The sequence below is a fragment of the Photinus pyralis genome, unplaced genomic scaffold (genome assembly GCF_008802855.1).
Source record: "Photinus pyralis isolate 1611_PpyrPB1 unplaced genomic scaffold, Ppyr1.3 Ppyr1.4_LG6, whole genome shotgun sequence".
Lineage (NCBI taxonomy): Eukaryota > Metazoa > Arthropoda > Insecta > Coleoptera > Lampyridae > Photinus > Photinus pyralis.
The window spans coordinates 36,059,756-36,073,154 of NW_022170663.1; the positions used below are offsets into that span (position 1 = coordinate 36,059,756).

The 13,399-nt window shown below is 36.4% G+C and overlaps 1 protein-coding gene across 2 annotated transcripts in view; it reads left to right on the forward strand.

Moving 5' to 3' along the window:
* Positions 1-11,449, forward strand: part of LOC116174704 (MAP/microtubule affinity-regulating kinase 4-like) — an 83,234-nt gene extending 71,785 nt beyond the window's left edge. Inside the window, exons 4-10 of one of the 2 annotated variants that reach the window (XM_031492666.1) lie at positions 9,514-9,702; positions 9,745-10,057; positions 10,110-10,768; positions 10,815-10,925; positions 10,975-11,153; positions 11,201-11,301; positions 11,353-11,449. In XM_031492666.1, the coding sequence (XP_031348526.1) occupies positions 9,514-9,702; positions 9,745-10,057; positions 10,110-10,768; positions 10,815-10,925; positions 10,975-11,153; positions 11,201-11,301; positions 11,353-11,412 (1,612 nt within the window). In that variant the 3' untranslated portion in view covers positions 11,413-11,449. Of the gene's footprint in view, positions 1-9,513; positions 9,703-9,744; positions 10,058-10,109; positions 10,769-10,814; positions 10,926-10,974; positions 11,154-11,200; positions 11,302-11,352 lie in introns of those variants that run through there. The other variant, XM_031492668.1, reaches the window with a different exon arrangement.
* The last annotated feature ends 1,950 nt before the right edge of the window (positions 11,450-13,399 follow it).

Consider the following 13,399-nt stretch of genomic DNA (forward strand, 5'->3'; position numbering starts at 1 on the left):
ACGTAGCCACACAGTCAAAGAAAGGATGCATCGATGAACATGAAGTGCAAGAATTTACCCCTTCCCTAGTTCTTCTGAAAAAATGTACCGCTAAAGAAGTCAGATATTCTAGATTGCCCACATAAAGAGGTTATTGCTATACAGCCTCCCGATGATGAGACAGATCTTCCTTCTGTGTACGATGCAGTTATTGTAGATGGAGGTGCTCTCATTCACTCTGCTCTGTTTCCTCGGAGTGCTTCAACTTTTGAGGAATACAGTAACAGATGATTTTTAAAATACATTGACAATGAGCTGCGGAAAGCAAGTAGACTACACGTAGTGTGGGACTCATACTAGGAATATTCTATTAAAGGAGAGACAAGAAACGATCATGGTAGCGGTGTGCGACTGAAGATTGGCCCAAATGTTCGAATTCCAAAGTGTTGGTCTACATTTCTGTGCCTTCAAAATTCCTCCTTCCGAATTGTGGTCGATCATCACACAGGGCGAATTTGTCAAGTAGGTCGGACCTGGGAAAGAGATACTGGATACGATTGACCACGAGGAGGCTGATACGAAAATCGTCTTGCATGTGATTGCCTAGGGAAAAGAACAGTACGCGTACGAACGTGTGATGCCAATGTCGTAGAAATTTTGGTTAATCATTTTTTACGCTTTGACGGTATATCTGAAAAATCTTCATTGATATTGGATCAGGAAATAACCGAAAATTTATGGATGTCGAAAAAATTGTGATGTCCTCAGCCCAAATCATTGCATTATTCTACCTCTCTTTGTCACTATAACAGGATGTGACTCTACATCATCTTTCAGAGGTAGATCAAAAAGAACATGCTATGCCACATGGGGGAAGTGCGCCAAAACAAATACACAGGCGATGATTCCACTTTTAGGAAGACCATTTACATTTACGGTACTTGAGGTAGAGTCTGCCGAACTTACGCCGTTGGAATCACTTTGTATAAAGATCTATGGAGGTGGAGCGGATACAATTAATGGACTACGGAAATTAATGCCTGTTTTACCAGCGAAACCAGAATGCAGAAATGATTCCTCCGACCAAAAATGCGCTACTTCTACATTGCAGACGAGGAATCTATTAGGCAAGCATTTGGGTCTCGGCTTTCAAAGCAGAAATTAGCGCGCCAGATCCAGATGCACATGAACATGGCTGGCAAAAGAAAGATCGAAGGCTTCTTCCTATATGGACAACAAACCCCCAAGCAATCATTTTTTTACTTTTTAGACTAGTCCGAAAAGTACCTACTTTTTGGACAGTTACCATGGTGATACCGACGACTCCCGAAATCGCCCATTTTTTGCACCAAAAAGTGTGACAAAACGGCGTCTTATTCAGGTGGTTGGAGAAAAAAAGTTACCTTAGAAATTAAAGCTGCAGTAATGTTTTTAAAACCAATCGCAGTAACTGTGAAAATTTAAACAAAAACAAAAGAGAGTTTTTTACTTGTCACGTCTGTCACAAAATCAGTTTAGTGAGCAATGTAACTTATAACAACCACAATGCAACAAAAGAATAATTACACAAATGATCATAATGGTCATAATTGTTAAGAAACAAGTGCAATGTGTTTAAATTTGTTTTAAGTTATAATAATTATTCCTGTGACTGCTTTTCATTTGTTTTCTTCGTTTCCTTTTGTAAATTTTATGTTTTTGTTTAAATTTCCACAACTACTGCGATTGGTTCCATACGAAGGCGTAGAACGGACAAGGTATAGCTCAAATTATATAATCCCGAGAAAAAAGTCGGGATTACTACTAATCCCGAGAAAAAAGTCAGGATTATACTAATCCCGAAAAAAAAGTCGGGATTATATTAATCCCGAGAAAAAAGGATTAGTATAATCCTGACTTTTTTCTGGAGATTAGTAATTAGTAGTAAACCCGACTTTTCTCTCGGGATTATATAATTTGAGCTACCTTGTCCGTTCTACGCCTTCGTAGTTCCAAACACATTACTGTGACATTAATTTCTACGGTAATTATGACATATTTGTTATCATTGTAAAGAGAATTTCAAGCATAGCTCTTTACGAATATTACAGAAAAAAGTAATCGTTCTATTTAAACAAATTAATTTCTTTCCTGATGCTCTTTTGTTTTTATGAATATTTAGCTTTATCAGAAATTGAAAGTAGAGTATTTTTACTTCTTATACCTTTTCCTATCTCTAATAATGAAAGAACTATACTCTCGGACACGAAAAAACATTCACACTGTATATGGCAGTTTTTTAAGATCTTATTTCTTAAATAACGACTAAAGTGCAGGAATTAGCTAAATAATTTTTTGTTTCGTGCAAATATCGTGCCATTATATATTTGAATGAATGTTATTTCAGCAAAAAATGTTGACCCAAAAGGCAGTTATTGTGAAAACAAATTTCCAATTTTTCAATGTAAACGCCACCTTAAATGAAATTTTGTTTGTAGACACTTCGAATAAAAGTAAATCTAATACCGATTTGTTTTACAAGATATGCCCGATCTGGTGCACAGAATCAACCCTTTAAAAATGATGAATTCGTGAAGATCTCGAGGATCGTTGGATATTCTGTTGTATCGGATTTTTTTGCTTCATATTTTGTTATCAAATCTGAGTATTAAAGCAGTACCTCACTGATCAACAAAATTAAAAAAATGTCCTCTAACTTTGGCCCAATTTTTCTCTTTATTTTGGTTCATTATTTGCACTGAGGGTTATTAGTTTTGTAACTTGGCTCGAATAAAAAACCTTCACTTTACAAATGTGCTACAATGTAAAAATAATATAAGCTTAAATTGAACGACTTATTTAAAAGAAAAGTCTAAATAGATTACAAACGACATCTTTTTGCTTTTCTCTTATAGAGTTCTTTAGGAGTTTCGCGTTGGATATTCCAGCTCTGCGAGCATCTTAGGATTTCATCGACCTTTTTCAATGGTCAATAGGTCCTGATGGAAGCGGTCTCCATGATCATCACTCGCGTAACTACAATTTTCGGGGAAAGTGTCAAGATGGGATTGCATAAAATGTACTTTTTCGTACTTCCGAGACTAAAGTGACAACTTCACTCCATTATGACAAGGACTGAAGTGTCACTTTTTGTCCTTCCGGGATTAAATTTTGACGAAATCGTCCTGAAACCTTCATTTTCATGCCTACTTTCTGTCAGGGAGTTTAAGTTACCATGACAGAGGCAGAGCAGACTACGTTTTTTTAAATTCAAGCCAGTGTCTTAAATTACTAGAAAACTTAGGCAATTTAATTATAGGGAGTTTTATGTTATCTCTGTAATTCATCAAATTCATGCAACAAATTTTCATGAGTAGAAATCTACATCTTTTTCGATAACTGATTCATATTCTCTTAAAAAATCTGGAAACTTACTTTTCAGATAACCTCGCTTTTTGTTCGTAACTGTTAGCTCCATTTATAATACCCCAATAAAACTATATAATGGAAAAGGGATATAGGGATAGGTTTAAGAACAGTCGCTGCTGAAGACGAATGAACTCCAAACATCGGCAGTGTTCAGTTTCCGTTTTCTACCAAAATAGGGTCTACTAACAGATAAACAATCATTAAAACTTCAGAAATTCCTCCTTCTCGCAAATTCGGGATAATCAAGAGCAAACCGGCAAAACGCAATTTTGCACCATTATTAATTAATGTCGACTGTAAACGTGATGCATTTCTTCGCTATTATTAATGTAGCATCAACATTCAATCTTGCTCCACTTGGGCCAAAATTATGTTAATAAATTGGGAATGAAACCAGCTAACATTCTGTTTGTTTATTAAATTGGAAAACATTTGATACGAAAAACCATGTACATAATATTTGACACCGCTAAATGCGAAAATCACAATCTTCAGAGAAACTTATCTTTTACAAGTTAAAAACAAACAACCAAACAGCAAGCAATTTTCTACCGGTTCAGCTTTGGGCAAGCGTTCAGTCGAAAGTAGGGACGTCTTTTTAAAAAAAATGTTACTGTGCGTGACTAGAATAAGAATAAGAACTAGAAAGCAAACAAAAAACTCCTTTTATGGTTCGTCACGTGCCCCAAATTTTATGTATGAAAGAATTAGTCAGTGTGCTTGATCATAAGTCTAGTGTTGTTTTGTTTTCAATGCGCCACCCTGTATTGCTATATGTAGAATCAGAAACTTATTCTCAATTCTTGATGCATACGTTACATTATAGTTATTCACGCAACGTTAGTGCTACTTCTCGTGCTACCTTCGCTTTTTAAACTGTCTGGTAATGTTCCCCATAGAAGATTTTCTACATCCTCGATTGTTTGAAATAAATTTTGATTTCTCAAACGTATAATGGATGAATACATCAAATGCCAATTCGATATCTTTGCAGCAAACAATACAGAAAGTAGTTGCAAAGCTCTTGTACGGAAAATGCATTTCCCCAAAGTATCGTTTTCAACTTAAATTTAAATTGTCGACTGCTTCAGATCGTAAGTCGAAACGAAAAATGCTGAATCAATGAGTAGTATAGCGTTGAGAAGAGAATTCTGGAAAATTAAACTAATCTGTGCTTATACGAAGGGAAATTTTGTGTGATCTGTTAGATCTTTACAAAAAGGAGCGTTCGTTTGAATATAGCACAACAATTTCGAGTTAGTGCATTTCTGTTTAGTGCTGAATTATTGAGTGAGTCTCTCGGTGCGATGTTTCGACTTGAAAAAACCGAACAGCAATTATCCTCGGAAGTTAAATGTCTACACCTGCTCTGAGACAATTTTTTTTCGGGCCTCAAAAAAAGACAGTGTACAACCTTCCTTTTTTACCAAAAATCCACTGCACCAAAATTTCTCGGGAAAACACTTTTTCTTATTAATTTTGGTACGTAGAATCCAAATCAATTCGTACTTTTTCGATTAGACTTCTCAATCAAAAGTTATAGACTAGAAACCAATTTCGAAAGAAAATTCAAAGGGCTGTTCCGGGTCGATCTGAGACAATTCTTTTTTCGGGCCTAAATGAGTGTACTTCTTCTTTGTCGAATTTTGAAACGTGATTTCTCATGATCCATAGTTATATGTATCATTAAGTGGTAAATACTCTAAATCTCCGAGCGACCATCCCCGAGCGCTAATGGGGATTCAAATTAAAGTTCAGTGCGCGCAATGCAAATTTGCATTCGCTATCGGTTTTCGAAAAAAAAACACTGTTTAGATATACACCGAATCGTTAATTACAATTTCGAGAGGCAATCACATCTGTTCGCAATAGCGCACAATCGGGTCAAAATAAAATCAGCTTTAAACTCGCGAACACTGGTTGAACCTGCCAATAAAGCTGTCCTCTGTAACAGTGACACGGTAATACATGGCCGGACATTCATCACGACCCACCAGGAAGGGGCGAACGGTGAAATGAAATGAGCAATAAATAAAAAGCTGTAAAGTCCGCCCTGTGGTCATCTATCAGCGTGCGGTCGTAGCCAACTTCGACCGGCATATGTGCACTGCACGTACCACAAATGTCCGCACGGCGCTCTTATTTATTGAAACCGCGAAATTTCGATTAAAGTGATTTCAATTTTGCGAATTTTTATGCTTTTTGTTCGGTCTGAATGCTCCCCGATTGCTTAGGTGGAATGAAACCCGATCCTAATTTATCGTTATTCAATTTTATCTGTATCCGAGCGGCCGATATACCATGTCTGCCCTAAATATATTCGTACGCAAAATAGCTTTTTTAAAGCTTTCCGAATGCGGGGGCTGAAGTACTTAATTCGTAATAATAAACACATACATCACGCTATACAAAGATTACTCGCAATTTCAATTGGCACTTTACAATCGGATAGTAGCAACGCTCATTTTTATCGTTTTAAAACACATTAGCACCAATACATTGTCGGAATCAGGTACATACATCTATCGGAACTATAAGTATCCATTTGTTTCCATCCTCCCTTCAAGAAAATCGATACGTTTGAATCTTGCAGTTAAGTCATGTTTAAAATTCGACGATCAACTATTTCAAGCGTGAGCTTTCAGCATGGTTCCAGTGGAAACAGTTGAAAAAAAACCACTCCACTGAAGTTTAAAATTATGGGACTATGGGAGTTATTCCCATTGGAAACTGTCACTTTCCAGCACTAACTTTATGAACCAATCAACAATAAAATTCATTTGCAATTGCTCATGAAAAAACCTCAGATACGTCGCTTAATACATACTTACTTATTGTAGGTCATTTTGTACAATAATGTTAAAATATTATTACAGTGTAACGATTGTAACATTACAAGCTATCTTGATTTTACAATCAAACAAATTTTTTTCTTTCAAATTTTCCCTTTAATATTTCTGTAGGTGATTACCGGAGTACAAACATAACGTTTATGCCTCAAGGATCACAATAGTACAGGCAATATGGGTCTTAGGGTAGAACAAATTAGGGACAAGTTAATTATTTTTTTAATGTGCAGGAAAGATCTTTCTTATTAACATACTAAAAGTCCCATTCAATCCCACTGTGGCAAATATAAGCAAAAAATCTGCCATCTTTTTTTTTTAATTTTTAGACAATAACTTATTTATTTATCTAGTTACCAAAAATTATGTGGAGATCGATGGCCTCCTTGTTTACCAGTTTTAACCTCTCTGGATTTATTTCTTTGGAGTTGTGTAAAATATGAACATTTATAAACGTCAATACAAGAACGTCATAGATCTAGAATTCAATTCAATTGGCATTTCAAGTGGTAACCAAAGCTTCCAATTCAGTGGTAAAAAGATCTCAAAAATGTACTGAAGAAAATGGACTCGTTTTTTAACATCTTTAACATATATCTATTGTAACTACCGTAAGTTATTTTTATGTTACTTATTTCACCTATTATTTATTCTTGTTTTTTTAACAACATAAATCCTATTTCCAATTATTGTTTTGCAATGTCCCCTGTCCGAAATAATGTAGCCAAATTTTAATAACTTAACTTTCCTATTAACTGCATACCTAATTCTTACGTTGCTACTCACTCATACATTCTTCGATTCACACTGCTCACTTTCTTCCAATGAACCAATTCACCATTCGTCCCCACTCATTATTAGTTTTTATTAACAAGACGATAAAGGGATATTTTAACCATTGAGTGTAAGATGTTAATTGCGCAGCTACGAGTGACGCCACTCGTGAATTAACTTTCACGAGATGGTTAGTTTCCCTTTATCGTCGTGTATAAATACAAAACATTATTTTATAGCATTTATTACACTTCTTGTTCTTCACTCATGTTTTATTCACGCCCAGTTTGCACTTATTTTTTAACATCCCAAATGTTTTTCACGATTCCTTTGCTCCTCCTTTGTCCGTTCTGCTACTGTTCCTTCATGCTTCTTCTTTCCTTCACTCTTTATTTCTTCACACCCCGTTTGCCCTTATTTTTCAACATTATTCACATCTCTAATGTGTACTTCGCGGTTCCTTTATTCCTCCGCTGTCGTTTCTGCAGACCCCTTTTGCTCCTTTTCTTCACTTCTCGTTAAGTTAACTGCGTGTTCAAGCAAATGCATACAGCGCTTAAGAAAAAGACCGTTCACATAGGATAGGATTAAGGGTTTATTTGTTCAAGACTCAAAAACGGCAGGTTAAACTCAATTCACTTTCGAAGTAGTACAATTTTACATAAAAACCTGCCATTTAAGATCATTTTTCCATGTTACTGGTCATGGGAATTGCGCAAAAAAAATGTTTCATCAAATAATAGAGCTGATTAACTTTTGGCCCCGTTAGAATAATGTTACTTGTCGGATAGTGAAATTTTTATTGAATCGGACTCAAACTGAATAGACGTAAGGGAGTAGGTAAGTGATGTTGCAATTGTCATCCATCGGAAAGTCTTTTCGACGTGTCTAGTAACATCCCTCGCAGTAAGCTCCCTTTAGGAACTTCGCCTCAAGGAAATTTAGTCACGGAAAATGTGCATCAACGGAAGAACCGTTCACCCCCAAAAAAATTGTCCCGGAATTTAGCCCCGGAGTTTTCTTAATCTCAAGCCCAAGCTACTCTAATGACCATTGAACTTGGAGTTTATGACGAGCAAGGGAACCGCATCTGAACTTTTCTTTGAGAGCGAATTCTCTGGACATCATATTTTCTGGGTCGAATCTCTCTGAATATTTTTGGGTTGAGTATTTCAGGAAGAATTCACCTGGAAGTAAACTTTCTTGGGCGAATAGTGCATTTACCGTGGACAGTCACAGGAATATAGTGGAACTTTTTGAAACGTAATTTTCCTTTGAAGCCAGTTCTACCAATACATCATCATAATTTTTATATCTTGAACATTAATTTCCGCATTTATAATTGTATCAAATTCAGAAAACTGTATATTGTTAAACAGAAAATTACAATACCTTTCAAACCCGGCCCCCTTTTAGTTTAAAATTTTCGAGGAAGTGTTTTTAATTTAGAAGGAGTAATATTTTCATACTATAAAAAGTCTAATTCAGAGTAAAAATCGAGATGTATAGCAGTAGATGCAGTATATTCCCAAAATTTACTAAATTTTATTTTATAGCAGATGTTAAATTGACATAGGTTTGAATGAGTAGTTAAGTCTCTCTTTAGCACTAACAGTGGTTAAAGTGACCGCAAGGGTAGATAAAGTGAAACAAATTATCTAATGACAACTGTAATTCTTATTAAAAATAGGACGCGGCGCACGAAATACACGGAAGTTCAGAACAAAAACAATACTGTTTCCGTGGAGAAGACGGAAGGATCCAATCATACTATTTTTGACGTCTAAATTACTTGCATTCTGCTTCAGAAGTTTCCGTCCGTTTCCTATACACCCCACCGCCCATACGGTTTGAGGTTGCATGAAATATAGTAGCTGAAAAATGGTTAAGGTCTATAAATGAAGGTTCTGGCTTTACTAAGTGGTTAGTAGAAACACTTCGGAAAAAGTGTTGGGTATAAATGGATGTTTGACTATTTAGTAAATACTTTTAATAGTTTCAGTGCAAATTTTCTGAAAAATACAAGTTCGTGATGAATCATCAAGGGAGCACTTAATATTTTTATTAAAGAAGTTAAGGTGAACTAAAAGAGGGTAATTTTTAATTAACAATATAATAAAAGCATGTCAAGATTCCGTATATACAAAAACTAATATCTTAAGCTGCAACTGTAAAATTTCGATTTGCATAAAGAAATGGGGTAGCAGCGGTGTTCTTTTGTTTTTGCACTACATAAAACACAATATTGTCTAAGGTCTGGAGAGCTTCATGAATACATTCATGAACTTGCAGAAGTACATATTACAAAGACCGCCGCTGCAATTTTGTTATTACTAATATAAAGAGGCGAATACAAAACATTCGTAACTACTTTCATGTTTTTAAGACCGTCCCGAGATTGGGTTAATGATAGCAGCAAGAGTGTATAATTTTGCTCGAGGTCTAATAAAATATATGTAGATTTTGTTATGGTTATTAAATTGAGTTGCTAATTCGTTCGTTTCAGGGACCTGAAAATGGAAAATATAATGATCAATTCGATCCGTACGCAAATTAAAATAGTAGACTTTGGTTTGAGTAACATCTACCATCCAAACAGTCCGTTGCACACCCACTGTGGCTCCCCTGAATACGCAGCTCCAGAGCTATTTGTTCCTTCAAAATGTTACGGACCCGAGGTGGATCTGTGGAGCTTGTAAGTAACTATGCAAGATGTCGATTCTACGGTGTGTTTTAGGGGGGTTATCTTATTTGGTATGGTCGCCGGTCAGTTGCCTTTTGTTGCAGTACACGAAGAGAACGTAACATCGCAGGAACGTCGTAAAAAGCTATTGATGCAAATCAATAAAGGGTATTGCAATGTTCAACGAAAGATATTATCACTGGTTTCTGCAGAATTTAGATCTTTGGTAGCGCGATTGCTAGTGGCCGACGCTCTAAAGCGTATTTCAATTCAAGAACTACTAAATCATACTTGGGTAACTGATAAAGGTAGAAAGTCTGTTATCGTAGACCCATTTGAGCCTCTAGACGAACAGTGGAACGTCTCGGCATGTTCATGTCAACTTCTCATACGTTAAGTTAACGGTTTTGCATTCGCAGGTGATGAAGAAAGTGGGAAGTATTCTGCAGATCGAATGGAGAACTGTGAAATATGCAATTAACTCAGAACCTTATGGGGACATCGCGGGTACTTACAACATATTCGTCCACAAGTTATATTCGGATAGATTAGAAGGCGATGGTATCACCAAAACATTTTTTCCGCCAGTCTACGCTTACGGATCTCCCATTCGTAGTGCTAGTCCTCGTGCAGGAGGAAATAGTGCGAAAAAGCGTGCAGAAAGAATTAAGTCCCCTTCAGTGCACAAGCTTCAAAGAATATCGCGAGAAAATTCTCCTCTCAATGGACTAGTGAACCCCCCGCCAGTGGACAAGCGTCCCCAAACATCGACCGGAGGATACCAACTGAGGAAAACGCCTGTCGCAGAACACCACCAAATGCTAACCGCCGATGCCCGAAATCGTATGGAGATAGAAGCAGATTTAAAATGTGCAACGCGCCATTGGTTCTCTCCAACCCAGAAAACAACACTTAAAACCTTGCTCAACAACCCGTTGAACGCACAGCGTTTATCACCGGGCTTTCCGATCAGAGACCAGACCCAATTAAACCGTACAAATTCAAAGAATGATCTACGCCCGAGAGGAATTTCGAAAACGGTGAAGAAAAGCTCCAATCAAGAAAATCGTGATTTCATGTAAGTGCACACTAGATTGCGTAAAACACATTTGCTTTCACTTCAGAAATAATTTTCAAGCGGAGAACGTGCCACCGACAAGGCTGCGTAATAAGTCGAGCAGTCACGCTTCCAGCAAACGTTCTGTATCCACCTCCACTCCCACCAAGGGAAGCAGGTAAAGATAAATGTATACATAGTTTTTACTTGTGAAGAGTGAAGGTTAGGGTCATAACAGTAATGGGAACGTCCAGCGATCCTAAACCAAGTTCAGCCTTGGTTGGTCAAAAAAATCCACCCGTGCGAAGTCGACGTGTCGTAACGTCCAAACCGGTGCAGAGCGTCGGCCGAGCCCAGTACGAAGAGGGTGATAAATACAAGCCACGGCCTTATTCTACCGATTCCTGTAAGTTGCCTACTGCATTCACTATAGGCCACCATTTGCAATTTCAGGCAAGCATTATTCGACACCTCAACGGAATATCTTCACTGATCCTATTGCCAGATCGATAGCAGGGTACCTTGCCAAGAATATGCCAAATAATGCTTATTCGGTAAGTCGGGAGCTTTTAAGTTATATAACGATTAGTAATGCATGGTTCCAGGCGATGCAAAGATCACCAAAGACACGTACTACTAATACACCAAATGCATTTATACAATAAACGATGTTTGGTCTAATAAATATATTCTAAATTTGTAATACATTTTTATTATTCAGTCTACAGACTGACACTCATAACTAATTTAGCACGTACATTTCGTTCACCTCGCTTCTTATCCATTTTCTGCAGTTCTCCATCATTATTTTTTAACCGTATAGGAGCGGGATTAAGAATACTCCTATCGCAGATGGCACTGCGTGTCGTAAAAGGCGACTAAACAACTGTACGTCGGTCGTAACTCTAAGGGCCAATTGCACCGTCAAAATTAAGTATACCTTAAAGTAAAGCATAACTTAAATACCATAGCAACGATTGTCTTAATACTCGTTGACATAGATTTTAAGTTCAACTTAACAGTAAGCAAGGCTTAATTTTGTTGGTGCAACTGGGGCTGAGTGATCGTGAGAAACGTGGAAGGCGAATGGTTTGTCTTGAACTTTTACTAACTTCTTAATCGACATAATAAAGTATTAGTTGAAAGGGTAGGTCTGAGTTTAGATCTTTCCTAGTACGAAATTTGATTTGTATGAACTTTAAATATAAATAAATACTTAATATTTAACAAAGTTTTTTTAATTACTCATTACTTTATATTCAAAAGGCGGTTCCATACCAATTAAGATATTAATTAATCAAGGATCGTAGTGTTCCACCTTAAAAAACAGATTTTAAATCTGCTCATTTTCAGTCTACACCCATACCTAATGATGTGGATGTGTAATGCCAATTTCCAAACATTGTTCATATTTGAACATATTTTATTTACTAATTTCGCTGAGAAAACGGAAAAGCCCACTGATGAACAACCAACAAATTCATTATATTGTGGAAAAACTTCATTTATTATTCATTGTAGTAAGGAATATTTGCTAGTGCATTGCAAAAGTTGACACTGTGCGTACGGTAAAATTTTATTTTGCACATACCCATACGTGAAGAAAAATTTGATATACACTGTGTCAAACATGCGCAATTATTTATTTGAACGGATACAAAAAATTTTAAAAAAATACTTTCTCATTTCCACTTTTTAAACTCTACAAAGAATTTTAATTAAAAGATCATCATCAACTTTATTTTTTTATATTGCTTGTAAAAGGTACATACTCTATTGAGTAGCATTTTTACTACGAATATCACGATGTACGGCACGCAAAAAAAACAAAAGTTGGAAACTGTTGGTTTCAACAAGATGGTGCACCCGCGCACAACGCCCCAATCATGTGAGAATACCTATCGAAAAATTTTTCATTTTCCACGAAATTTGCCTGACAGGAATTCTCGCGCGATTTTTTTTGTACAAATCATTTTTCGGAAGTCATCGGAATTTTCTGGTTTTCTTTACAGCATGAGAATTACTCTTTAATTGCGCAACTTTTCCCTAACTTGACTGTCTTCGTATGTTCTGAGACCCCCTTGATAGACACTTTTACCTCGGATATTAAGAACTAGCACATGAGCTGTACAGGGTGGTTCAATTTCGTAGCTCACCATTGGGATATCCGTAACGGTGAGAGATACAATGTAGGGTAAAGGGGGCAAGGTTGCTCCTTTTTGTAACTATAAAAAAAGCGTTTTGACATTTTTGAAAAATATTTTAAAATGTCAAATCTAGTTTTTATTTTCCCGTTGGCACTTTCCATGGGCACTTTTTTTTCGGAGAATCTAAATCTGTTATCATAATTTCCATATCTTCTTATTTCTTATGGGCACCATAATATTGGATTTTTACGGACTTTTCGCGTACAAGAAGAGGTAGAATAATCGTTTCACATGATTTAGATGCCGAATTTATATCTCTATAACTTTTAATTGAAGTATTTTTGCGTAAAATAATTAGGAAACATTTGCGCAAAGAAAATGTAATTTCCCATGTTAAACGCCTATGTTCCACTTTTCGATTTACACCCTGTACAAAACGCAAACAATATAGTGCATGTTTCATTTTGCGGTGACTTTATTTTTTTGCTAAAAAATGTAATGGATT